The sequence below is a fragment of the Carettochelys insculpta genome, chromosome 2 (assembly GCF_033958435.1).
Source record: "Carettochelys insculpta isolate YL-2023 chromosome 2, ASM3395843v1, whole genome shotgun sequence".
In the NCBI taxonomy this organism is placed as follows: Eukaryota; Metazoa; Chordata; order Testudines; family Carettochelyidae; genus Carettochelys; species Carettochelys insculpta.
The window spans coordinates 25,824,749-25,852,396 of record NC_134138.1 but is presented as its reverse complement, the minus strand read 5'-3'; the positions used below and the strand labels follow the sequence as shown (position 1 = coordinate 25,852,396).

Genomic DNA, 27,648 nt, shown 5'->3' with positions numbered 1-27,648 from the left:
CCAAAAGCACTTAGTCCACTTTCAGGAAGTGTCCAACTGCCTTAATACTGCTCTCCTGCTAGACACAGCTGCTTTTACTCAAGTTTAACAAGAAGTCATCTTCAGGAGTGTGAAAATTACATTTTTTTTTGCAAGCACTAGAGTTCGAGACATTAAACAGGCTTGTAAAAGGAAGGCCAGTCCACTGTGTTTAGGCCAATACATAAATGCATGCAAGACATGCACACACCCTGCAATTCGCAAGTGGTACTATAATAGAACCTTGGCTGGGGCTGATAGATTTTTTGAACTGGTTTTCAGGATTTTCTAACCTGACTGTATATTGGCCCAGTCCTGTGACAAAATAGCTTGAACTAGTGAGCTGAGCAACTGGATCCTGCAGCAAGCTCTGTGCAAGCAAAGCCCTGCACCCTCAAGGAACCCCATGTACAAATGGGGCTTTCCTCTGGGCTTTGAGGGTGCTCAACCCCTCACTCTGCCTGAGACTCTGCCCCCACCCAACCCCTTTCCCCAACCCTATCCTGCCTCTTCCTGCCCAGTTCTGCCCTTTCCCACTGACCTCCAGTGCCTCCTGCATGCCATGGAACAGATGATCAAGGTGACTGGTGGGCGCTGGGAGGGGGTGCTGGGAGGGAGGGAGGGGAAGGAATTGACTGGCAGGGCCTCCAGCAGGTGGGAGACACTGGCCTGCGGGGAGGGGGAGAATGTGGGAGCTGGCTGCCAGTGAGTGATAAGCACCCACTATTTTCTTCTGTGGGGCACAGTCCTGGAGTATCTGCAGAGCCAGCACGGACCCCATGGAAGCGTGTGCGTGTCTGGCATCATAGAGATCATTGTAGGAGTCAGGCTGTGGATTTTATTTAGACTTTCTCAGAGCCAAAGCCTCCATTCCCATTGTCTCTTATTTTTCCACTCCTCATCTCTTGCAATACAGCTATACCCCTCCAGGGTTCCCTAGACAGTGCCTACCCAGCACACATTTTGAAATTACTGAGGCAAGCACAAGCACCTCTCTTGCCTATTGCCAGCCTGATGCGTCGTTCCCCATCCTCACCCCATAACTAGGCTGCTAATTTGCTTTTCAATTAATTTAGACCCGTGTCCTGATGTCACTAACGTCAGTGGGAATTTTGCAATTAACTACAATGTAAGAGCGGGACTCTTAAAAAGGGGACAGATATGTTGACAACACTTCACTAGAGTCCAGCACTGAGTCACAGACAAGACCATACCAGTGCAAGTGCTCTTGGAGTTTCTCATTGTGCTGCCTTACCAATATACCTCAGCCTTGACTCTGACCTTCTGTTGAGGCTGACAGAGTAGTGGAGATTTTTGCCACACAAGCGTCAGTGATTAGCATACGCAAGTAACTGAGTACCCCTGCCCCACACATACGCACTACAGAAAGGATATGGAAAAAATTAGAGAGTCCAGCAGAGGGCAACAAAGGTGATCAAGGAACTGGGGCATAGGATTTATGAGGTGAAGCTGAGGGAACTGGGATTATTTAATCTGCAGGAGTGTGTGTGTGGGAGGGAATTTGACAGTAGCTGTCCACACAGGTATTCTGAGCTGGGGCAGGAGGTTGGGGTGCAGATGTGGGGAGTAAGGTACAGGTTCCAGAAGGGATTCTGGATGTAGATTCTTGCTTACTCTTGTGATTTGGATGCTGTTCAGTTGCTGTTGCCAGTGAAGAATAGTCTCCATTCTGTGTACCCACATGTTGATATTTCCAACCAGAACAGATTTGCCAACACTTTGCACCAGGGTGCACAGTGACGTGTAGAGAGTCTGCAGCAGTTCTCTTATTAGTCTGATGTTCTGCTGATCTTCAAGAACTGTGGTGGCAAAGAGAAGAGGAAAACAAATATTTGAAAGGGACTACGACATTTAGTAGCTACGTAGTAGACTACGACATTTAAATACATTCTCAATATCTACTTTCTTCTGGAGGTTTTGTAAGAATTACTCTATGATCTTAGGCCAAAAGCTATCAGATCTGGAACTGTGGAGGGAAGGAAGGGAAAGTGGAAGACTGTTCTGTCTAGACATGATAAGTTATCCAATAGAAAAACATTTGTTGGAGATGTCCCCTAATAACCATACCAGCGAATGGGCCAAGGAAAGATGTTTGACCTTTCTACAATACTTCAAACTGCCACTCCAGGAATACTGGGACCCTTGTTCCCCTTAGATCAGTGCATGTACAAGCCCGTCCACATAAGTCCTTGTTCTGCTTCTAAGCAGTACAGGAAACAGGGTGTCAGCCACCACAGTAGTTCTTGCCCTGTTCTTCAACTCCTTGCCTGCAAGGTTGCTGCTAAGGTCCAGGGTCCACACAAGGTGGGAGAAACCCAGGGTTGCGAGTTCAATCCTTAAGGAGCCCATTTAGGGGTCTGGGGCAAATAGATTAAAAAAAAAATCTGTCAGGAATGGTGCTTGGTCCTGCCAAGGGGGAAGGGAACTGGATTCAATGACCTCGCAATGTCCCCTGCAGCTCTATGAGATGTGTAGCTCCAGATATTATTGTTAATGGAGACTGGTGGACCAAAACACTCCAACATATTCTGAATACACAGAGATTCCCAGAAAAAGTTGTGTTAGCCCCAAAGCACTCCTTTCCCTTGGTGGGTTTCCATAGCCAGTGGGAGCCCTGTGTGGTGCAGCTGCTAGGAAGCTTTTGCAGCATCTGTGGCCTAGCATTAGGAAGGAAACACATGGCCTTTATGGAGTTGCCCTTGACCTTGTGCGGTTCCTCTCAAATCTGCCTGCTTTGGGAGCACACCCAACAGTTTTTTCTCCAGATTGCTGTGTCAGGGACCCGGCCTTTCCTCCCAGTAGGATGACAAAGAGAAGAAAAAACTCTCCACAGGGGGAAAACCACCTAGATCTCCATTCAAACTGCCTCCAGCTCTGAGAAGTAGACAAAGGAAGATGAACTAGGCCCAGAATTTTTATTTCATGCCCCTCACTACCCCCAGCCAAAACAATAAAATAAAATAAGTCTTGCATGCTGATCAACCCGGGATGTAGTGATCACTGTACAAATGGGATACGAGCCATGGTTGTTATATTTCTTTTACCTTTCTGCACCACTTTTTCCAAAATGTTCATGAAGTTTTTCTGGGCAATTCCACTCAGCGATGTTAGCTGAGACTTTGCTATCAGCTCCAACAGCTGTGGATAAAAATAGAAGTTGCCAGAGATATTTTTGACTTCTAGTCACATGATGCAGCAAAACAGTTGAGATACTTGTTTGTTGCTGCAATAACAGAGGGCAGGCAGAACCACTATGAAGACAGATGCAAGGGGAGAAGAGAGCCACACAATTAAGCACACAGTGGAGGAAAACAGGTTGTTATTTAAAATGATCTTCTGAAACTGAAACATCACTTCATGGTTCAAAGGTATAGGGAAGCCACAAACTACTGTTCAGATCAACAATGACTTCATACTGAAAGAACAATTAATGGTGTATACCACTGTCTTTCACTAGTACATAAACATGTGATAAGAGAACAAGAAGCAGACACATGTTTCTAAGAGGCTCTTGTTTATAATGCATACTCCTACAATTTACATACAATAATCCAATTCACTCTCTCGTTATGTGTGTTGTATATTAAGTTTTCATTAAAAGGGAAGATTAAAGATCGTATTTTAAAAAAATGACAAAACCAAGGTTCCCTCATCTTTATTGTTATTAGAGTTGAAAAAAATGTAAACAGTTTAATTCACTCTGCCCTATTCATGCTGTTTGGGTTACTTTGTAACTGGCAGCCACAGCCTCACTCTCCCTTTTGATTAAGAAACATTTCTAGTGAGTGTGACTTTTTGGTTCCCAGGTACTCATTCAGTGACGCAGAGTTTGAGTTGCAATGGCTGAAGATGTTCTTGTCCTTTAAAATTATTTTTCTACTGGAACTAAAATAAAAACAAGAAGCTTTTTTGATTCTGCAAAACTGTGGGCCAAAATATTAATTGGCAGTAACACTTAAAACATTTTTTTACATATTTTATAAGATATGCACTTTGTACACATCGTTCCACTTGTTTAAATTCCTTTCTAAATTACAAAAAGCGAGTACGAAACCCTTTATGCTACAATGGATCAACATATATTATTACAGAGATAGCTTATTCCTCCTTTGTCATCAGTGATTATGTTTTGCCATTCCTGGCAAAAGGATGAGTGCAGAGAAGTTGCAATTCCTTGTTTCAAATAGCTAAGATGGTTACTAATGAGAGTTAGTAAGGCTTGAGTTGACTTGTTTGCCCAGCTATAAGGATGACAGGAATGTAGCCATAAAATGATTGGCATCTTGCCATGTGCTATGAGTTCATAGGGGTATTATTGCAACCATTTACCCATTTTGCTCAGCTCTGTTACCAGCATGTGACTGTCACGTAGGAGCTGCGAAGTGCCCTAAGTGACTGGTTTCCTCTTCCCTTTATCTTCCAGGCCACCTTTAAACGTCAACAGATGCCCTGCTGAGTTTACTTTCTATTAATATCTTAAAACTCACATGACTTGTATAAACCAAGAGGACAGGAAAAGAAACATACACAGTCTCAGATTTTTCATGGAGGGCTGTCTGCCTTCTATTGTGACTCATCATATGGAGGGGTGAGGGAGGATAGAAGAATATGCAAGAAGTGAGGTAATATTTAGCATCTGTCATCTACAAAAGAGGGTTTGTTGTCTTATATACTCTGATGCACACATTAATTAGCAAGATGTTGGAAATATTCCTTTTACATTTTCTCAAGCTTCCTTAGAACAATGGGTTTACAAACTAGAACATACCATTCCTCCAAACAGCCTGAGCAATTATCTGCTAGGACTAAATTCTTTAACTTTGTGACCCTCAATTATCATGACTAACTTGTCAGACTCCATTTGTCCACACAGTACTGGGAGCACACAGCTCAGCTCTTGGATTGCTTACTGTATACACAAATTATGTGCCCGGGCTGTAGTGTTCTAAAACTCCCATACAGGACAGTTTCCTGAAGACTGTATGTAAGCAAAACTGTGCTGGTGTTCAAAAATATGTTCAAAATCAGTAGTCTTTGCACAGATGAAAAGCACCAAGTGGTACAATACCATACAAAAAGAACAAAACTGTGGCCAATTTTTCAAATTAAAAAAAAAATTAGATTTTTTTGTGGATCCAATATTTTGAACTTTGGTGTGTAGGACATTAATTAAAATAAGGCAAGTGAACTAGAGTCCATCCCTTCCACCATGTTTATTAAGGGTAAATTACATTTACATAGTAAATTAGCACAGCGATAGTGTATCACTTTTTCAGCAGCAATAAATAAAGGATGAAATTCTATAAGACTACTGTGTTATGAGTACCTCCTGGGTATTGTATTTCACAGCACATTGCTATGCCAAAGATGAATGGCGCACATACGCAAAAACAAACAAAACCCCCAAAAACCAAGCCCACATGTGTGAATAAAATAAATCTTCTCATCCAGTATAATGATATGTATACCAGTGCAGCAATAAAGGTGGAGTAACAGTGAGCAAACCTGCTGCATGCACATGTACTAATTTAGCTAATTACTAATCGTGGATAATTCCTTGAAAACATCCATGCAGTGTGCAGAGGCAGTCAAAAAGGCCAATAGGATGTTAGGTATTATTAAAAAAGGGATAGAAAATAAGACAAGGAGTATCTTACTGCCCCTATATAAAGCTACGGTATGCCCACATCTTGAATACAGTGTACAGATGTGGTCTCCTCACTTAAAAAAAAAAGATATCCTGGCACTAAAAAAGATTCAGAAAAGGGCAACTAAAATGATTAGGGGCTTGGAACAGGTCCCCTATGAGGACAGGCTGAAAAGATTGGGACTTTTCAGTTCAGAAAAGAGAAGACTGAGGGGGGACATGATAGAGGTATATAAAATTATGACAGGTGTGGAGAGGGTGAATAAAGAGAAGTTATTTACTTGTGCCCATAATACAAGAACTAGAGGACACCAAATGAAATTAATGGGTAGCAGGTTTAAAACCAATAAGAGAAAGTTCTTCTTCATTCAGCGCATAGTTAAACTGTGGAACTGCTTGCCAGAGGAGACTGTGAAGTCCAGGACTAACAGAATTTAAGAAAGAGCCAGATAAATTCATGGAGGTTAGGTCCATAAAAGGCCATTAGCCAAGGGTAGGAATGGTGTCCCTGGCCTCTGATTGTCAGAGGCTGGAGAGGGATGGCAGGAGACAAATCGCTTGATCATTGTCTTCGGTCCACCCCCTCTAGGGCACCTGGCACTGACCACTGTCGGCAGACTGGCTACTGGGCTGGACGGACCTTTGGTCTGACCCAGTATGGCCGTTCTTATGTTCTTATAGACTGGTGTAATTCATTCAAAGCCAGTTGTGTCATTCCAGATGGACAAACAAACAAAAAACACCTAGAATTTCCATAGTCTCAGAGGGGCAGCCATGTTAGTCTGCACCTTCACAGAAAAACGAACAGTCCTGTAGCACTTTAGAGACTAACAAAGTTATTTATTAGGTAATAAGCTTTTGTGGGTAAGTCCCACTTCTTCAGATTGGTCCAATTTTGTGAGATTGGTCCAACTGGAAGTGGGTCTTACCCACAAAACCTCATTTGCTAATAAATAAATGTGTTAGTCTTTAAGGTGCTACAGGACTGCTGTTAGAATTTCAGTATGCACAATCTCTCAGTCAATGACAACCAAACAAAAAGACTATAGTATTTTGAATAATGTCTGGTAGAATAAGGAGGTTTTAAGTCTTGCTCGCACTTTGTAACTATATGCGGTTGTGTTAATTCAAGACCATGCTCCAGGAACACAATCTGTTTTCAGACTGTAGGAGTGAGTGCAGGGGAAAAAGATTAGTAACAGCACTCTTATGGCTTAATTCTCAGCAATGCTAAATACCTGCAGCTCCTATTGATTTTAACTAGAGTTGTGAGTATACCAGCACCTCTGAAAAACAGATTCTAAAGACTAAATTCTAAGGGAAAATACTAAATATTTATAATTCCTGCTTATTTCAGCATTCTAGTGATGGGGGAGAGGAAAGGAGAGATGCTTGATGACTCTCCTCCCATCTAACGTCTCCAGAGAGCCTTCTGACCTTGTTTCCCCAACCTGATCCTTTTTTACCTCAGGGGATTTTGGAGGGTAAGAGAAGTGAGAACCTGCAAGTAGCACCACACCTCCTGATCTCCTTGGTCTAGGATTTTCTGAGTAGAGGATATAGTAGGTGGCAGGTACAGTGGCTCCGGGGCAGCGGCAGCTTCTCTGGGACAGCAGGAGTTGCTGGCATCAAGTTAGAGTGGGGAAGGGCTGGGGGTGTCTGGTCCTGGACAAGGGGAGGGGAACTGGGTTAGAGTGGGGGTCCGGTGTGCCTGGCTCTGGAGGAGGAAGTGAGGGACTGGGTTTTATATATATTGGGTGTGCCATGAAATGATAATGAGTGCTGAAGTGCATCCCAAGGAGATAAAGGGTGCTGAGCGCTGCTCTAAACACTCTTTAGCTAGAATCTGCTAAAATCCTTTGCTGTACAACTGCACAGGTGAATCAACCGAACTCATTAAAACAGTTTTCATGATGCGTGCGCGCACCCCCCCCCCCCACATCACTACGTAGAGAGCCATGAAGAAGTCTCAATCAAGACAAATCAAAGTGCAAAGTTAAACAGCCAGGGCCAGATCCTTAGCAGGAGGAAATAGGCTAATTAAGAGCTGTCTGGATCACACAGTTCTACAGATCTGTACCCAAACACCTGAGGCCAGAAGCTTTTACATGCTGAACTACAGTGTTACAGTGACAGCCTGTCATCTCTTGCAAAATACTGCTATGAAAACCATCACATGCTAAACCCTTCTGAAGCCAGGAAAGTCTGCAAAATCTCACTGTCAGCTGACAAGTCACCATTTCAGAAAATGATCAACGGCTTTGGAAGTTGCTGTGGTATTTAATGGTCTCCTTGTTTTTCTTATTTACGTGCCATGAACTTTTGTGCATTTTGCTTTTTAACAGCACTGTGACCATGATCATGTCAGAACTAAAACACTGAGCCAGAATTGTGCTTGGTACTACATAGATGTAACAAGCTGAAAATGTGAAGTGTTTACTCAAGTGTTTAAATAATGTGTAGCTAGCGTGGATCATTTTAACTTAACGGCAGGAAGAATTTGTCTCAGGCATTAATAGTAACATCTAGCATGTTGTTGGTGCTATGTCAGAACAAGTGCAACAAAATAAGGCTATTATTGTTAACGAAATGCCCTTTCTCACCAAAAAACATGAAGCCTCTGGACTGTGGCTGACAGAATTTTCAAAAGAAACATATTTGCCAAATTTCTAGCAGCTCATAGCGAACAGGTAAACCTTCAAACTTAGCAGATCAATTCACAGTTAAGTTTTTTAGTTGGATAGTCTCCTAACTACATAAGATTCTTTTTTGTAGTCTACCTATCTAATGAAATCCGGCAGAGGACAGTCAGGAGTCTTAAGCCTGCGTGTGTTTTTTATGCTGACTCCTTTGCATAAAATTCATGTAAAAATACTTATGGTAGAGGCACGAGATGAGCAAGCTGGATTGCTAGCATGAAAGCCACTGAGCGATCAGAATTTGATATATTTTAGGTACTCCACAATTTTTGTAATTAAGAGTTAGGGGTACAACAGTAAACATGTTTTGGGCCTATCTCTGCCTGCCTCCATGTTCCTTCTCCAAGGCTACATGTCTTTTCTCCCCTCTTTCTTCCAGCTGCAGCACACAGTCAGGCCCACCAATGGGGTAGGGTGTGGGAGGGATGAGGGAGCTATTAAATCAGGGCTCAGCACTTCAAAGGAGCCTGGAGCTTCCAGCCACTACTGCTGTTATTGTGGCAGTGCCAGGAGCCCCGTTCCCCTTTGAATTGCTGTCAGAGCACTGCTGTACATGCATCTGAAGGCTGGGGTGGGGGGTTAGTTCTGGTCTGGGCAATGCTAAGGGCTGATTGCCTAAGGCCCCACCCCTTCCACCAAGGCCCGCCTCTTTGGGGGTGCAGACCCAGTCTCCCCCACACTGTCTCAGGGCCTGTAGTGGCTTTCAGCCCTGCTGTAAATAGCACTGCTTGGGAAGCACTTCTCCATGATACCTGTGGGGCTGATAGGACTACTCCTGTAGTTCCATGAGCAGGTGGAGAAAAGGGGATGGGAGGGGAAGTTAGCCTGCTACTAGTCAAGGCACGTTCCATGTAACATATGGCTCATGTGCGTACTCAAATTCCTCATTCTGACTTGCAACAGACCATATGGGGGATCCAAAGTGGAACTTCACCTCCAAGCAGAGCCCTTCACGAGTGTAGCTTGTGTAGGTGGTATTTTATGAGCTACCATCCACCAGCGTCTCGGCTGATAAAGCCTTTCATTAAAGAAACTAGCTGTATAGTTGAGCATTTAAGATTGGCAGTTTCACAGATTAAAAACTAAAAACACATGAAAAAAAAAAGACAGTCATCTTAAATTACAAAGTTTTGTGCATCTAAAAAAATAAAGCAGGGGTGGGAGGTAATTCAGAGAAAGGAGAACATGCACAGATTTTAATCTGGAATGCTGTTACTTCTACTGCGAATGATGGGAAGAATCTAGATATGCAACAAATCATTTTACTTCTGTCCTGGTCAAAGCTTTAAAGCTGTCACACAGCAGAGCCCTGCAAATTAAATTAAATTAGCAAGACCTAAAACTTCATTGGCCAAGCTGAGTTTTGGTGTAACTCTGTTAATAAACTCAGTCTCATGTCAGAAAGCTTTTCCACTGTTTTGGGTCTGACTCTCAATTCACACTAAGGCCTTCCTTTATGCCACTCTCATGAGGCTATGTCTACACTAGAGGGTTTTGTTGACAAAAATAACGGGGAGTGTCCAGATTCCCAAGGCGTTTTGTCGACAGTCAATGGACAGAATGCAGCACTTCCGTCGACAGTCTTATCCCGCTCCCCATGAGGCATAACGCCTCTGCCGACAGAAGGCTGCTCTGAACATTCCAGGGGGGCCATCTGTAGACAGACAGCGACACCAGGCAGCCCTGTCTGCTGTGCTCCAGTTGGCCATTTAGTCAAGGGAGCGGCCAGCATTTGGCCATGATCTGTTGACAGAAGTGTTGTTGGAAGATATCTTCTGACAAAAACTTCTGTTGACAAAAATCACTGTAATCTAGACATACCGCTTGGTTAAGAGGAAAGGGCCTGACTCCCATTTACAGATCTCTTCACACTAGGAGGGTATCTCAGACCAGGGAGCCGAGCATTCTTTGAAAGGCCAAAGACATTTCTAAAGAGGAGGAACAACCACATTTTAGAAGTCTTGTGTCCTAGGTATGGGACTTGAGTTTTAGAACTGCTGACCACCCACAATGGCAACTGAACTCCACAGGTACACCTGGTGCTTAGCTTCACTGAAGAAAAAAAACTCAAAACTCAAGGGTGCTTAGTGAATGGCTCAGTACTGGACCTTCTCAGTAGGACTGCCTCTGGAGCATAACATGCTCAGTTTAAACTATGATGCTATTTTTTCAAATGTACATTTTCCCCTTAACTCTCTGTAATCAAAGGGTACAACACTGCATGTAATGTTAGATGTGCAGCATAAGGTTACCCCTGGAATCCTCACTGTACCCATTTTACCACTTGAATGGAAACTTTAGAAGATAATATCTGACCTTTCAGTGATGAATCGTAACTGTGTACCTGGGGAAATGATGGGCAGCAGGAGCTAAGTGATTCCCTTATCCCCCTGCCCGTAGTCAGTTATTAACACAAGTGAAAGAGGGGAGTGGGGGTGGGGGAAGGGGAAGACATCAGGTCAACCTTCCACCCCCAGTCCAGGCTAAACTCAAGAAGCTATGTGACTGTCCTTAAAATCTCAAGAAGATTGCACCCAATATCTAGCCAATGAAGGAGTATGGTGATGTTGGAGAAGTGCCTGTAAAAGTCGGACAGTCTAGAAACAGTATTTGACCCAATTCGTGGTAACTAGCTCTACTTAAATCCTTCCTTATGTAGGTGGGTGATAGGTGGCATACTGCATTAAGGATAGCACAGAGGGGTTGATTATAAAATGAATTTAGGAGGACAAAAAGGACCTAAATTAAGCTTCATGCAATTAATAGTGAGCCCCCACTCCTTGGTAACAAGAGATTAACCACATGGTAACTTGAGTTAAAAAAAAAAAATACCGCTACTCTACATTGCAAGGTTTTGATTGGACGTTTGGAATGCCTGACCTACCTCTGACTAGACAACAGGTGAGGGATCTAAGGCTGCCCTAATGGGTATCATCTTTTTGGCAGACTCTTTTATAACATTTGACTCACTGGGGAAGAGCAACATGCCAGCAAAAACTCTGCACCAGAATCTAAAACCTAAACAGCTGGTGTTCCCCCAATGATTAACTGCTGATGAAATGTGAAAAGGAGGCCTTTATAGACAACCTGGTATTTATAACAGATTTCCTAGCAGCTTCTCTGCTGTTAAAAACTAGCTGATTGAGAATTCTCAGTTTCAATGAGCTTTTTCTGAAGTTTATCCTTCTGTGGATAATATACACAGAAACGGGTTAGGGACACAGAATCATGGAACAAAAATGACACCCTTGGAATGCTGTGAATGTAAGATCAACTCCTGGTCTTCTGAAAAAGCCAGAGTAAGAGGGCCTGTGATTGGGGACCTGCACAGTATCTTAGGATTACAGAATGCTTCAGTCAAATACGAGGCTATGCAAGGGCAACAGAACAGCTGGTCTGTTGAAACTGCCACAACATATGGGGCTGTAATAACAACTCTGCTTCCTCAGAGTCTGTAGCCAGAGGTTCCTTGAGGTTAGCTACAATCCTATACATTGCATTCCCTTACAATGGTGTCATAACAGGATTAGTGTCCAGAGCGTTCAGGGAACTTTAACCTTCAACTGCATCTCAAATGCACTGCGTAGGGTACTATGGGCCCTGTGGTGTCCAGGATTTAATCTCCTACTGTTTAGCCTGTACCAAAGGTCAAGTTACACCAGCCTGCACTGGAACTTAGCTCTCGTGAAGGGGCCAGATCGGCAAGCCTGGTGAAGCTTTCCAAGAACAGACACAGCACGAACATGAACATTACAAGGTTCCTCCACAATGCCCTGCCAGAGTGCTTCAACCACCAGTTGAACAGACCACCTCCAGAAACAAGTGTGCAGTCAGTTCCTGGGACCATGGCACACCTGGCCACTCTGCAGAGACTGGCAAGAAAACTGCTACCCCGTGTATCGGCCTGTCACATGCTGGCCTGTTCTTAGGAACAGGAAGGAGATGGCCAACTCACTTCGGAGAGGCAACTGGACAGATGGCAGTAACTTTACTTTTGAGAATACAACAAACCAACACTGCCTCCACCCTACTCACACACAGACTTAACACCTCAGAAGTTTCAAAATAAGCCCAGTTTGATCAGGAAATCTGGAAGAAGTGTGAACTTTGTCCACACCTCCACTCTAGCCCCCGTTTTCATTGGATCTTGGGGAAAGAGATATGTGATCCATCCTGCCTGTGCAGCAACTTCTAACAGATGGATCCTCCCTTCCCTGCATCAGACAATGTTTCATTAACTGGTCCCTGAAGCTTCCTTCCTGGACTCAATGAAGCCAGAGCATAGTCTTGCTGATCTTTTTCACTGCAGAACTTGTTCACTGCTTAGTTAAGTTAAGCAACAAGTGTCCATGCAAGAAATTATAGCTAAATAAATGATGGCTGTATACTCACTCTTACAACATAGTTGAACCTTCTGGAATCTAGGATAGCACTCGAGAAGTCAAGCCTGTTAAAAGCTTCACCCAAGGTGCAGTAACCATGACGCTGAGAGTGAAAAAGAACAAAGCTGGGTTATATTTCGTTGTGCGGGAGTTTGAAAAGAAAATAAATGGGTGTACGTCGCCTGGGCTGGCATAGCTGCCAAACATACTGATGGGGGCATGCTCCAGGACAAACTCATGGCTGGCGTAGGCGGGTATGTCTCCAGTGACTTCAATGGAATTGTGCCTATTTACATCCCTATGAATGCAGCCCAACAGGAGTTATGACTGAGCTACGTGAAGGTCATGGATTGGGCCCAATTCTTTTCTAAGAAACATAATTTGTTCTCTTTCAATAATTTCCCAAGACAGGGTGAGCAATACATTCCTAGGACTCAATGGGAAGACGCTATGTGCAGTGTGGTTTCTTACAGCTGCTCCTCTCCACGCACACAACTGAACAGTTGTGCTGCATGGCAGTGCCATCCTATCCACGACTTAACTGTGGGAAAGCCTGCCATTGTGTCACCACTTAATTTACCATTCCATTTCAATAGAAGTGAGCAGACAATGTAATTTCTTTGGTTTTAAATATGTACAGAGCCTAATGTAATGAAGCCCTGATTGCAACTTGCAATCACTGCTGTAATAATGACCAAAGGCCAGATCCTTAGGTGGTATAAATCAGCAGAGCTCCCTTTAATTCAATGGAGCTTTGCTGATTTGCACTGTGGCCCAATAAACAATGCTGTTTAGACACATGGCATGGGGGAATAAAACAATAGGTACTTACTTCTTTTGTGCTTCCCTTGTGGACATAAATCCATTTTTCTTGATGGAAATCTGTTTGGACAAACAGACTTTCTTCACTTATTTTATATACAACTCCCCCACCCCCAAGTTTGCAGAAAGATGACCCACAGTTCTACCCTCATGCCAGTTTGGAACTGGCATTACTCCACTGACCCTTATGGGTTACTGCTGATTTACACCAGTATAAGATGAGAATAAGATCAACCAGTTGTTTGTTTCCTTTCTTGATTCTTTTTTCTAAGACAACAGCCAGGACCCTAGAGAAAATTTGTGTTTCAGTGACATAGTCCAAGACTGTTGATATTTAATCTATACACTTCAGCTATACTGCAGCCCCTTGTTTTCTTTGCTTTCTGACAGTATGCCTGGCTCACAACCAGAGTCTGTTGTAACAGATTTAATTAATCACTTATTACCTCAAATACAGAGTTTGGATTAAGGTGTCTCATGACACTAGACTAACAGTTGCTATGGAGTATAATGGTCAGTGGTAGTTAGGCTTCTGCAGGGAGCTCCATTAGAAATGGATTTCATCATCTGCATGAGTCTTTCTAAAGAAGAACAAAATCTCAGTGGGGCCCCAAATACTCTGTTTTGTGAGAGGTCCCTACTCAAAAGCTTCCCTTTCTGCCCTCTGAATAAGAGCAGCTAAAAACCATCTTTCCTGTTCTCCCTTGTGTGACACCACCAACTCTCCTCCAATCAAACACCAGGCTGCTCTGAGCAGTGTTCGGGAGCATGGCAGGCAGAGAGGCTGCCCAAAGGTCCCATTGAGCTGCTAGTCAGGAGCTGCCTGGGGTAAGACCCTCCTGGCCAGAGCCTGCACCTAGCAGCTCATCCTCTCCCAGGCTCCACCTCCCTGCCCCAGGTCACAACACTCTCCTGCCCTATGTCACAAGCCAAATCCCCTGTACCCGCTCCTGCACCTTTGCCCCTGGTCACAACCCCTTACCAGATCCTGCACACACTCCTGGACCCCATTTTCCTTCCCCCAGTCGCAGTCCCTTCCTTCACTCAACCACCATCCCAGACTCAACACCTCCTCCATTAACATCAAGGAAGAGTGCAGCCCTTGACCACTTACCAAGTTCTTGGAGCGGCCTCCCATCAAAAATTATTGCCCCCTCCCCCACTCCAGAGGCAGCATGAACGGAGGGAGGAAACACCATACATATATGGCAGAAATGGGGCACGGGGAGGGTTGATGAAAGAGGGAGGGAGATATCTTGGCATTGGAAAAGGTTCAGAAAAGGGCAACAAAAATGATTAGGGCTTTAGAACAGGTACCATATGAAGAAAGATTAAAAGGACTGGGAAGACAGGATATTGGGCTAGATGGACCTTTGGGCTGACCCATTGTGGCTGCTCTTATATTCTTATGAGGGGGACCAGCTTGAGCTTACTGGGCTCCTAGTTCAGTGGTTGGTGCATTAGCCTTGTAAACCCTGGGTTTTGAGCTCAATCCCTGAGGGAGCCTGGGGCAGATTAGATTATAAGAAAAAAAGCCCCTTTCAGGACTGATCAGCCCCCTGCCCTCACAGCAGTACCTGACTAGATGACCTGTCAAGATCCCTTCCAGTTCTATGATATAGCTATTTTGCACTAGGCAACCCTGTCCCCCAGAGCAACCAGAAGGCTCCTGAGAGCAGCTCCAAGGCAGAGGGCAGGAGCAGACAGACAGCTGGGGTGGTGGGGGCACTGAACTCAGCTTGCCCAGCTGTATACCTTCCAGGAAACTTAGAGCTGATGGGGGGAGGCCAGCCTACCCTGATTCCAACCCCCCACAAGGACAGGCTGCTCTTGCAGAGAATCCTGTGTATAGTGGACAAAGCCGGCAGCTAAACGATGTTATAAGGAAGCACGGCACAACACTCAGTGAGCATGTGCTTGAACAGATAAGCAAAGTAATGGGGAAAGAAGCTTAACCGGGACAAGGTTAAGTGAGGAGTTAATGCACACAAGGAAAGAGGGGGAAAAATTGGAACTGCCTCACTTGATTGTACCATAGAAAAAATTAGTCTCCCTCTGCCAAATACAAATGACAAAAAATTTGAACACAACAAGTCCAAACACTTGGAGAAGGGATTAATAACAGAGGCATAAATCTTCAGATTAAAACGTAGCCAAGTTCTCTACTTAGGTCAAACATGGGTGCAGAGACTCTCAAGGGACTTCTGGAAGTGCTGCAGCAACACACAAGTGTCTCATACCCTTTGAGAGGCAGAGAGAGAGAGAAACTGTTCTAATCATCCAGCAACTTTGGCTTTAAAAGTTCCCCCATTTGCTGCCTTACACTGAATCTTTGTCTTGTTATTCAGCAGATCCTTCTTTCTCTTCTTGGCAGCAACATCACAGTTCATGCTATTGAAGAGATTCTCCTTGTTGTAATCCTCCTTTTTGCAGTAACTGTGAATGACACAAGGCAGAGAGTTGCTTTATTCTGTGTTCTGGGGAATTGTTTTTTATTGTAAGAACTATATTTTACTCTTTGCACTTGTCTGGTTCCAGGACCTCCTGTGTGCGTGTGTGTCTGCAGTTAAAGAGATCATTCTAGTGCTCTTTAATAGGAAATGAGGAGCAGTTTTAGGCTACGTCTACACAGCAAAATTATTCTGAAATAACGGCTGTTACTGTGAAATAACTTTGAGAGCATCTACATTATGCACATGCTATTTCAAAATAAATTTGAAATAGCAGGCATGTTATTTCAAATTTTTTAAACCTCATTGCAGGAGGAAAAATGCCTAATTCACAATAGCTATTTCAAAATGGGTGCTATTAAGACAGAAATAATTATTTCAAAATAAGCCACAGTGGCCTACAATGGCACTAATTTGAAACAGGCACTCTGTATCTGGACATGCTATTTTGAAATGCATTCTTGTGCATCGCTGTGTTATTTCAGAACAAGATATTTTGGCATAACTATTCCGGAATGAATTATTTGGAAATAATGCTGCTGTGTAGACATAGCCGTAGAGTCCAATCGTGGAGACCTTTTTTCATAAAACATTCCATGCCTCATCCACCTGATTCTTGTCCGAATTTATATACGTTATTATAATAAAATAGGAGCACACCCAATGCATGTTACACAATCAACTTCATGACTTTACAGTATAGCACCCTTGCCCTTCCTTTTGTTTCCACCTGCTTGTCTGATGTCATTAATTCCTACATTAGGCTCCTAACTTAGCCAGCAGCTCCATCCAGCAGGGGCATGCTAGGTTTTATAAAGCACAGTGTACCCTGAAGAAGACGTAGAACTAGAGTGATTGGAGAATCAACTATTTAGCAGCAAATAAAAAGCTCTTCCTGCCAATTAGTGGAAGGTCTGGGGAGAAAACAAAGCTTTAGTTAAAAAAAAAAACAAAAAACCACACCTTAACTTTTACCTTTTATGATTACAGAGATAACACAGCCCTGATTCCTGTTTCTATGGCTGTCTTCCTGAGTCTGCAGACAGGTGGGTGATATGTATGCAGGGCCGGGATCTGTAGTCAGCCTGTATTTGCAGAGGCTGTGCCTTTCTTTTTTGCCTGAATGTACAATATATGGCAATGGGCTCTAGAGCTCTTTTTCCTTTTAAGAGTATAATCCTAAATTCACTGAAGTCAATGGAAAAAGATGCATTGACTTTAAGGACTTGATCTAAAGCCCAGTGATGTTGGCATAATTCTAAATAAGTACTGCCAAGCAGCAGAATGAAACTGAGACGACTCAGGTCAGTTTCACTGCTGTTGTTAAGAAATCTGTGAGAGCAGGGAAGAGCAGCAGATAGGTGCTCCTGCTGCTAGGGAAAGCTGTGAGCAGCAGCAGCAGCAGATGTGACTGTGCTCTGGAGCCACTAATATAATTGGAGAATTGGGGGCAGAAGGGAGAGTAGCAGAGAAACACGTCACAAAACTCGTGGAGTGTCTACACACAAAATTTGTTTTGTCGACAGTCTGTCAACAAAACTCGGCACTTCTCCTGGCAGTGTTGTGCCTCACTGCAACAAGGAATAATGCCTTTGTCAACAGCTTCTGTCGACAAAAAAGCCATGTAGATGCTCCAGGGAGCCCTTTGTCTACAGACAGGCTTCCGGGTCACTTGGCAGACCTGTTTGTTGTGTTTCAGGTCAGCTGTTCTGGAGAGGGAGCGGCCAGGCAGTCTGGCTGCTCTGTGTTGATGGAGCAGATTGCTTTTCCGATCAGCTTTTGTGTGGGGATGTGGTATGTCGACAGAAGGTTTGCCAGAAGATCTCTTCTGACAGTAACTTCTGTCAGCAGATTGCTGTAGTGTTGACATAGCCCATGGGAGGAATCTGATGACTACAGGACATCGAGAGAAGCATCACATTAGGGGGTTGGAGTCTGTTCCTCTCTTTTATCACCACTGGCTTTCAGTTACAACCATTTGGGGCTCTACTTGTTTCTTCCTTTCCTCTTTCAAAGATGGTCCCACCTCATTACACTCCTGGAAGTCGCACAAATGCTTTGATCCACTGCAAGGAGAACTTCCTCTCTGAGATGTGTGAATATAAGCAGGCCCTTCTGCTATGATGCTACCTAGTTCTGCTGATTCCCTTCCTACTGAGCTCACCTTTAGCCTTACCTGGGCATTTGTGTGCCATTCATTTGTTCCAGCTTTTAAACAGTTCTAATGTATCAAAGGCTAGATAACTAAAAAGGAAAAGCTCCACCAAATATAGATTTTTTCCCCTCTCCCTTCTCTCTATGCTGCAAAACAAAGCAAGTTAAAGAAACCAGCTTGCTCAAAAGCAAGTGTATACAGAGGATATGTAACTAATGGAAGACAGCCTATCACAGCAATGTAGGGAAAGTCAGTTATCAGCTTCTCTTCAGTGCCACTGAGGGTGTGCAGACAAATCACATGACAGATCCTTGCTCTGACACTCTGGAGTTCAGTTCTTAGTCATCTGACTAATACTGTGCAGAGCTAATGACTCTGTGCCTGAGGCAGCTTCGTCAGCTAGCAAACCGCCAGAGTAGGGTTCTGGTCCGAATCCATAAGACTAGGACTAGAGCTGGAGACAATGAAGACCTCTCCCAGAGCCTTGGAGAATGGGGGTAGAAGGACAGATAATGGGTGGACCCCCACAACTCTTCACTCTCCCCCCACCCCCTCTCCTTCACTCTTGCTCTCCACAACCCCTTTTACCCACAAGTCCCCCCAACAGCAGCATCTCTCTCAGAGCCCCAATATATGTTCTCTGCTGTCTAGCCTGCTTTTGTGGCTTGTGACCTCTGTAAGGAGTGGAATTAGTGAGTCAGGCTGGCAGCATCAGAAAAGGGAAACAGCTGACGGAACCTGCAGTTCCACTGGGTATTACTGATGTAGCTCAAGGGAAATATGTCTCTAGGCAGTTGTTTTTAAAAGGTTAGAAGAGATCTATGTCAGAGACAGAGACAGATGTGTGTGAAGTTTGGATGTTGTGGAAACTGAGTGTTTAACTGGAGGGACTAACAGAACAGTGTGAGAAAGCCAGAATCAAGTATCAAGAAGGGAGCATTTTAAGACAATTCCTTAACAAAAGTCAAAACTTTACTAAAATGAATTCCACAGAACATGGTGAATAGTCAGAGAGGTGGCCCTGTTTGTCTGTATCTTCACAAAAGAAAGAAGCAGTCCTGTAGTACTTTGAAGACTAACAAAATAATTTATTAGGCGATGAGCTTTCGTGGATCAGACCCTCTTCTTCGGATCTAGAAATTCTGAATTTCTAGATCCGAAGAAGAGGGTCTGATCCACGAAAGCTCATCACCTAATAAATTATTTTGTTAGTCTTCAAAGTGCTACAGGACTACTTTGTTTTCCACAGAACATGTAACTGTCTTGTGACAAACTCTTGTGCCATATTCCGAGATTAAATTCAAATCACTGAAATGTGAAAGAGAGGGATCTCAGTTCTTATTTAAAACTTAAATCTCACCAACCCTGAGTGTGAACTTCCTACTGATGATTCTATAACCTAAAAAACTTTTAAAACCAAAAAAGCAGTCAAGTAGCACTTTAAAGACTAACAAAATAATTTATTAGGTGAGCTTTCGTGGGACAGACCCACTTCTTCAGACCACAGCCTCACGTTATATATCTAGTGGATGAGATCTAGTGCCTGGGGCAGATTATTCCTCCCCCACCTTATCTCCCCCCACCCATCTACTTACTCAGAGGTTCCTGTACTTTTTTGGGAACCATCTGCTTTGGCCACTTCCTGAGGCAGGACACTGGACTAGATGGATCTTAGATTAGGAATTGTGGTTAACTGGAACAGTCTTTTCAAAGCAAATTGAAGAACAGCACCCGCCTCATTATTTTGCAGCTAACAAAGTTTTGTCTATCAGTCCACACATTCTTTTTAGGTATACACAATGTGATACTTTGGGTTACAAACCTTTCAAAAGTTTGTTAAAAAAGTACAATGAAAACCACCACACAAAGATCAGGTTTCCTTTGCAATTCATAGCAATATCAGGTTTCAAGTCATTGTTAGTCACTGCCTTCACCAGTGTGTGCGCAAATGTGCATTACTGTTTCATCTTCAGATCAGATCACTGGCCTACACAATCCTTGCTCGACATTCCTTAAGAGCAAGAATTGGCCTTGCAAGAAGAGTCTGGCCAATCACTTATTTCAAAGCCAGTTACCCATCACCTCACAGTAGCAGCCTACAACTGATGCAACATTGCAAACGACTCAACTGCCTGCCCTCCAAGTTTTTTCTTTTGCATGCAGTGGAACTAAGCCACACATGAGTATTATTTACGACCCGTCAATGATTAATAGCTTCAGGAGCATCATATTTCTTAAGCTCAGAAACTGGGAAGCCTTAGGAAGTGTTTACTTCTGCAACAGGGGGAGGGCAGGGAGCAGTTCCCTGGAAGTTCTCCAGTGGCAGTCTGGCAGTGGTTCAAAAAATTTTCAATGACATTTGTTAAGGGCACAATCCTATACCACTAAAGTCAATGATCGATTTGACATAATCCTCCAAGACCTAAGATCAGGGTTTACCTGTTGATGTCGTTATATATATTGCTAAAATTGCAGCACATCGTAGAATGTGATCAACACTACTCAGCTGTAAATTCTCCCATAGATAGGCAAAGCCAGACTCACTTGGGTGGCTAGCAAGAAGTGGAGTAGCTCTCTAGTGCCCAGAAACTTAGCTGGGCCAAATCTTGCAGCTGGTGAACACAAGCGCCTCTCAATAAGAAGTGTACGCATACAGCAGCTGGAGAATTAGACCCCCTGTGTTTACCCAGAGCCAGAGTCTTACTAATCCCCCTCTTCAACAGAAATTGTATCTTTGTTTACATGCTTATTTTACTGGAACACAGAAACATCAACAGAGCAGATGACATGGCACCACATGATCCCAAAGTGGTTACAGCGGAGGTCTGAAGTTTCCATGCCCAGGCCTCTGCTGTAAGTATGGTGAAGCTTTAAAGCCCTGTGACAAAATTTTCAGTCACTAAATATCCTGGATCCAATGTCAGCCCTGACTCAAACAGGTACAACTCCAGTGAATGGGAATCACGTGAGTGGTGAATTTGGCTGTAGATTATCGACCTTTCATTTCAATCTATGGATGCCTGACTTAGTGGCTAAGGCCCAAGACCTAACCAGATCCTGGGTTCTAGAGTGGCATGAAGCACGGACCTAACACATGACCCTGCAAATGACATTTGAACTTGATTATTTAGCTATGAAAGGATCCAACAGACAGTGAGATACTGTATGATGAGCCAACCCTTCCAGGGTCAATAAACTCCAGCTGTCTCAGTGCTTCACCCTCTTTAAATGCTTTTGCTTTGTGTTATCTATGGTAACAGAGATTAACTTCCTCACTCAGGGCACAATGTGCATAAGCATCAAAGGCTGCAAACAACAGATGCTTGGAAGATCATGGGGAATGGAAGTGGGGAACCCAGAGTTTCCCCCTCTATTTAGAAGAAAAATTGCCACTAAACAGATCATTAAGACGGGGGTGAGATCCTAACCAGTCAACAGCTTTACATTTATGGCTATAAAATAAAAAACACATATCTCCACTTTTAGAGTTAAAAGTGACTAGTCATCTTCACGCATGGCAGCCTCCTAATGAGCAAAACGTAGACATCTGTTTAATGGCCCATGTTCAAGGATATACCACAGCAGTAAACCAGGGGTCCCTGCCATAACAAGCCCACATCAGTTATGCTTGAAAAAAACACCAAAACCTTCAGTTTGTCAGTACCCATAGGCTCTGAAATTACAGAAGCCACTCATACTGGTCCAGACTGCTGTACTTTAATTGCTTTGGTACAACTGCTCCAAATTGGTCTGTGGTATTCAGGGTTGCCACAGTGCCTATGTTACAGAATAAAGGATTATATAACAAATTCCAAGATTAAATAACGAGCCTTATTTTTTTTGAAAGCAGAGATAAATGGGTGATCTGTTATAATAAGCAGATGACGGGTCCAGAAATTAAAACCTTCAAAACCAACCACGCTTCCTGTTAGTTCTCCTTGCAGGCTATCATAAGGCACTCATCCAAAAACATTTCAAAGGCTCTCATGACTGGAAGGCTGGTTTGCACATTGAAGCCATCTTAGACCATCCGACAGCTCACTGCCAACTTTAACCAGACTTAATGGAAGACAGGCCTTTGCTAGACCCCTTGGTGGCTCCTCAGCCACATATAGGGTAATTTAGAACCCCCCTCTCCATAGAGCACCCCCTGCTGGTCAAAAGATATGTTCGCCTAAACCCACAAGAAAACCAACCCAACCCGCTGCAGTCTGGCACTGCAAACGTCTCCAGCTCTCCCTAGGAAAGCTGCAGTGAGCTCAGAGGTCTCCCAAGCTAATACAGACTTCGGCAGCTTCCTAAAAACCACACTGCTCATAGAACACGCACAGCCAGTTAAGTGTCACTGAAGCGATGGCTCCCCGGGAATAAAACGCTGCTCCCATAACAAAGCAAAAGGATGAGTTTCCGTCTGGGAATTTTCTGAGGTTTTGTCTCACAAACTTCGGCCCGGTTAAAAAAAGCTTCCGCATCTGGAGCTCGGAAGCTCCGTGACCTATCAGGCCACCCCCTACCCTGCAGCCAGCTGCTCCTTTCGCCTGCGCTTTTCTCCATTTCTTGCAGGGCTTCAGTCCTGGTCATGATCCTCCTCCTCGTAAGGACGCACAAGACCCAACCCCCACACAAAGGCACTGCAGGCACCCAGCTTTGCAACGCGGGAGCGTGAACAGTCGTTGCGGAGCGAGACGTTGCAATGCTTGCAAAGCTCTCTCCCTCCCTCTCTCTCTCTCTCACACACACACACACGCTTTGCAACGCGAGAGTGTTAACGGTCATCGCATAGCGGGACATTGCAAGGTTTGCAAAGATCTCTCTCTCTCTCTCTCTCTCTCTCACACACACACACACCCGCCGTGCAACCAGCATCCCCCAACACCTCCCGCGCCAGCACCTGGGGGCCGCTCACCTGCTCCTCTCGCCGGCGTAGCTGCCGTTTTTCTCGTCCAGAGAGCGGGTCCAGCCATCCGCGGTCTTCACCCAGTTCTGCCCCGGGGACCTCCAGTCCTGCCCCAGGAAAGGCATCGCTCTGCGGCGGGGGCGCGGGGAGGCTGAGCGCTCTGCCAAGCAACCTACCTGGGCTCCAGGAGCCTGGACACGGCGCGGCGCGCCGGGGAGGGGGTGCCTGAGCTGCGCGGCGGAGGTCGGGGGGGGGGGTAGTACCACTGTCGCTCCGATCCGTGTCCCTGTCCCCGCCGCGGCCGCGGCTGTATTTATCCCAAGGCTCTTTGTTGCCGGAAGAGCAGCGCTAGCCCGGCCCCTAGATGGGAGGGGGCCGGGGGAGACACGTGGCTTTGTTTATTGCTCGCTAATGTCTTCCTCGGCGGCTCCTCCTGCTTATTGCACAATCCAGCCCTGTGGAAACTGGAGACCTGGCCTCTGTGCTCGCCGGGCTGCCAAGTGGCCCTGGAGCTAAGCCAGAGCGCCCGCGGCGTGTGCATGGTCATGGCTGTCCGTAAACGTCGCCTCTAATTCCACCCCGGCTTCCTTGTGCTGCTGCTGCTGCTGCAGGGCTTGGCTGCCTTTGTTTCCTGCAGCAGTAGATGGCTCGTAGAGAAACCCATTGGATGGATACCTGGTTAGGGAGCACTCATATTGATAGCCTAATCCCGGTGGAAGCGGGTGCGTGTAGCCTGGGGTTTGAATAAAGGCTGGTGTGGAAGTGCCATGTCTTTAATCGAATTCGTTACCCTCCAGAGGCTGACTGGCCCTGCTGCACCTGGCTCCTGGCTCCCTGCCACTTTCAGGAGCAGCAGCCCTGGTCAGTTTCCCAGCTCTTGCAAGTAGTGGGGAGCTGGGAAACTCAGAGCACTGCTGCCCCTGGCTCCCAGCTCCAGGGCACTCTCTGGAGCTGGGAAACTGACCAGCGCAGCACCTGGCTCTCTGCTGCACCTGGCTCCCAGCTCCCAGCCAGCCAGGCTCAGCAGCAGTGGTCAATTTCCCTGCTGCCCCAAACTGTGAGGACCTGGGAACCAGGTAGCAAGGTGAATGCTGCCAGCAGTGCAGGAGGCCACAGAATACAGCACTGAAGCTGCGTCTACACGTGCACGCTACTTCGAAGTAGCGGCACCAACTTCGAAATAGCGCCTGTCGCGTCTACACGCGTCGGGCGCTATTTCGAAGTTAACTTCGATGTTAGGCGGCGAGACGTCGAAGTCGCTAACCTCATGAGGAGATAGGAATAGCGCCCTACTTCGACGTTGAACGTCGAAGTAGGGACCGTGTAGACGATCCGCGTCCCGCAACGTCGAAATTGCTGGGTCCTCCATGGCGGCCATCAGCTGGGGGGTTGAGAGATGCTCTCTCTCCAGCCCCTGCGGGGCTCTGTGGTCACCGTGGGCAGCAGCCCTTAGCCCAGGGCTTCTGGCTGCTTCTGCGGCAGCTGGGGATCTATGCTGCAGGCACAGGGTCTGCAACCAGTTGTCAGCTCTGTGTATCTTGTGTTGTTTAGTGCAACTGTGTCTGGGAGGGGCCCTTTAAGGGAGCGGCTTGCTGTTGAGTCCGCCCTGTGACCCTGTCTGCAGCTGTGCCTGGCATCCCTATTTCGATGTGTGCTACTTTGACGTGTAGACGTTCCCTTGCTGCGCCTAGTTCGATGTTGGGCTGAGCAACGTCGAAGTTGAACATCGACGTTGCTGGCCCTGGAGGATGTGTAGACGTTATTCATCGAAATAGACTATTTCGATGTCGCAACATCGAAATAAGCTATTTCGATGTTGGCTGCACGTGTAGACGTAGCCTGAGGGACCTGTGGGATAGGTTCTTGCATGCACTGCTGCAACCCTCAATGCTTGGCCTTTCTAGCGTGACAGCACTAACTCGACTTTGTGTGGTCTTTGTGGGAAATAAGGATACTCAGAATCAAATTTATAAAACCCAGAGTTATAAAATCAAATTTAATAAAATCAAAATTATCTGGTAGCATAGACATAGCCTTAGATGCAGAGCTACATGTAGCTACTTACAGGTTAAACCTCTCTAGTCCTGCACCCTCAGGACCTGACATGTGCCCAACAAGAGAATTCACTGACCCAGAGGAGGTCAATATTGTTCAGTAGAGTGGTTCCCAACCTGGGGTCCATGGACCCTTGGGGGTCCACAAGGATATTGCAGGGGGTCCTTGAAAAAAATAAATAAAAATTATAATAGAAAATTAAATTGGCTTTAATGAAGGTCTGTAAATGTTTTTGGGTGTCTGTGGGGGTCTACACTAGTGAAAAGGTTGGGAACCACTTTTCTAGCAGCATTACTAACACTTCCACTGTGTACTGGTGTTTTAGAAGACATTTGGGGTAAATTACAGCTAAATAACAGCACAGGACACGAGAGCTAGGAGTGGTGGCTGTAAATAAACTGTATGGGACCATAGGAAACTTGGCCACACCCAAGATAAGTGGTCGTCCAGCTAACTGAAATCATGACGGATTACAGATGTTGCCAGATGAGAGAGTTCTGGATTACACAGGTTCAATCTGTAGCTTGATTGTCTAGATTGATAGAGGTGGGGATTGAGTAGATAGGGACAGCTACAGAGATGAGCAGATTAGATGGAATTGGGGACTAGCTAAAATGATGGATGGTGAAGAGAGAGCATAATAACTGAGCATAAATATTCCCATGCTCCAGCACTGGATTTTCAGATGATGCCAGTACTTGTATGTCATCTGTATTTCTGAACTTTTGGGTGGCTGACCTGCTTGTTTCTTGAGAATTTGACATCTATGATCATAAACAGAACTTGAACACATTTTTTTAAAATTAAGGCCTGTGGTTTTATAGAGATAATGATTTGCATGTGTATAACGTTTGTTTTAGTGGGTTTTTTAAAAAAGCACCTCAGATGAAGAATGAATCATTGAAATCAGTGAAAATAAATATATTAACAAACCAGTGTCATTAGATAACAGTGAATTTGAAATAATGGTCTCCTGTTTGTATTCTTTGCATTTTGTGGTGTGTGAGTGTGTTTTGAAATTCTGCCAGTAAAAGAATCTGAAGTGCCAAGGGAAGAAAACGTGAATAACTGTCCTTGCATTGTTGTTTGTCAGGTGTTCCATGTTTCTCTCTAGGTCGGGAACAGCTGCTGTTGTATGTTAAACCATACTAGACAGGCCAGTGCTCTGATTCGCTGATGATTTCACTGCACTTCAGTGTTCTGTGGTAAATAAATAAATAAAGGAGCTAGGCTGCTTGTATAATGTGTGCAAGAGAGATAAACACCCTCGCAGTGGCCTATGTGTCATAATCTGGGTCACATTGTCAACCTTTCCTGAGGGAGCTGAGCTATCTGCTGACTTGTGGGATTGCAACAACTGAAACTTGCTAGAGAAGGTGTTATGTGTTCTTTCTCTCTTACACATACACACAGAGCTCAGGTTGTAAATAGAGACATATTCATGTAAGGCATCATTATTCAGACACTATGGGTCAAAATGAAACAAGTACTTGAAAGTGGGGGAATTGGGGATGAAGGATACATAAGAAATATTTGCAAATGGTGAACCTGGACTATTGAAATTAAGAAAAAAAAATCAAACCTTGAGTACCAGCTAGTTTGAGCAGCTCAGTTAAAACTTCAGTTATAAGTCTGGCCTCAGGTCAACCCAGGTCTACTGATGGAGGTTTGGGGCCCCTCATCCTATTTCGCTCTATTTACACTGAGCTCAGGGCCTCATACAATTGCCCTTTCCTTTCCCTGCTCTTGTAGGCCCTGGCTGTAGCTTTGCTTTTGCTTCCAGAATCCAACCCTGGGAACTTACAAGAGACTTTGCTGTACATGGAGGAAGACACTAGCCTGGCTCTGGGGGAAGAGAGAGACTGAGACTGACTTCCTGTGTGACCTTGGACAAGTCACGTAATCTCTCTGTGCTTCTGTCCCTATCTGGAAAATGAGAACAATAGTATTTCTTTTCTTAGTCTGTTCTATTTGGATTGGAAGTTCACCAAGGCAGGTAGTGCTTTGCTGTGTGCTGGTACAGGGGCAGTGCTGTAGTAGTTGTTATAACATGATGTCTCAGAAACAATTTGTTGTACCAACACTTCAACGAGATAGCTGGCAGCATGTAGAGAGAAACTGGCCTCAGGGTTTTACCTGGTGATATAGAGATGAGAGAAAGTGATCGCTTGGTAGTTCTCCTTTTTCAATTCTGACCAACATTGGAAGGTAGACAGGAGTATCCAGTTCATATTGGGCATGGAGACAGGATGTTTTTGCTCAGTTTTGGGTGCCACGTTTCATGAAAAATGTGGACAAATTAAAGAACATCCAGAGAAGAACAACACAAATGATTAAAGGTCTAGAAAACATGACCAGTGAGGGACAATTGAAAAAACATGGATTTGCTTGGACTGGAGAAGAGAAGACTGAGGACTGGTGTACACTACCCTGGGAGATTAACCCACTCAGGATCGATCTTCCAGGTTCGATTTCATGTGTCTAGTACAGAAGTGCGAAATT

At 44.8% G+C, this 27,648-nt stretch overlaps 1 protein-coding gene across 1 annotated transcript in view; it reads right to left on the bottom strand.

Annotated features, from left to right (window-relative positions):
* The window catches only part of FBXO32 (F-box protein 32), a 32,572-nt gene extending 9,241 nt beyond the window's left edge, over window positions 1–23,331 (bottom strand). Inside the window, exons 1-6 of the mRNA XM_074986698.1 lie at window positions 23,101–23,331; window positions 15,913–16,025; window positions 13,600–13,649; window positions 12,778–12,870; window positions 3,084–3,177; window positions 1,654–1,838 (exon numbers count right to left, since the gene is read on the bottom strand). Of these exons, the coding sequence (XP_074842799.1) occupies window positions 1,654–1,838; window positions 3,084–3,177; window positions 12,778–12,870; window positions 13,600–13,649; window positions 15,913–16,025; window positions 23,101–23,216 (651 nt within the window). The 5' untranslated portion in view covers window positions 23,217–23,331. The remainder of the gene's footprint in view (window positions 1–1,653; window positions 1,839–3,083; window positions 3,178–12,777; window positions 12,871–13,599; window positions 13,650–15,912; window positions 16,026–23,100) is intronic.
* Window positions 23,332–27,648: the final 4,317 nt, after the last annotated feature.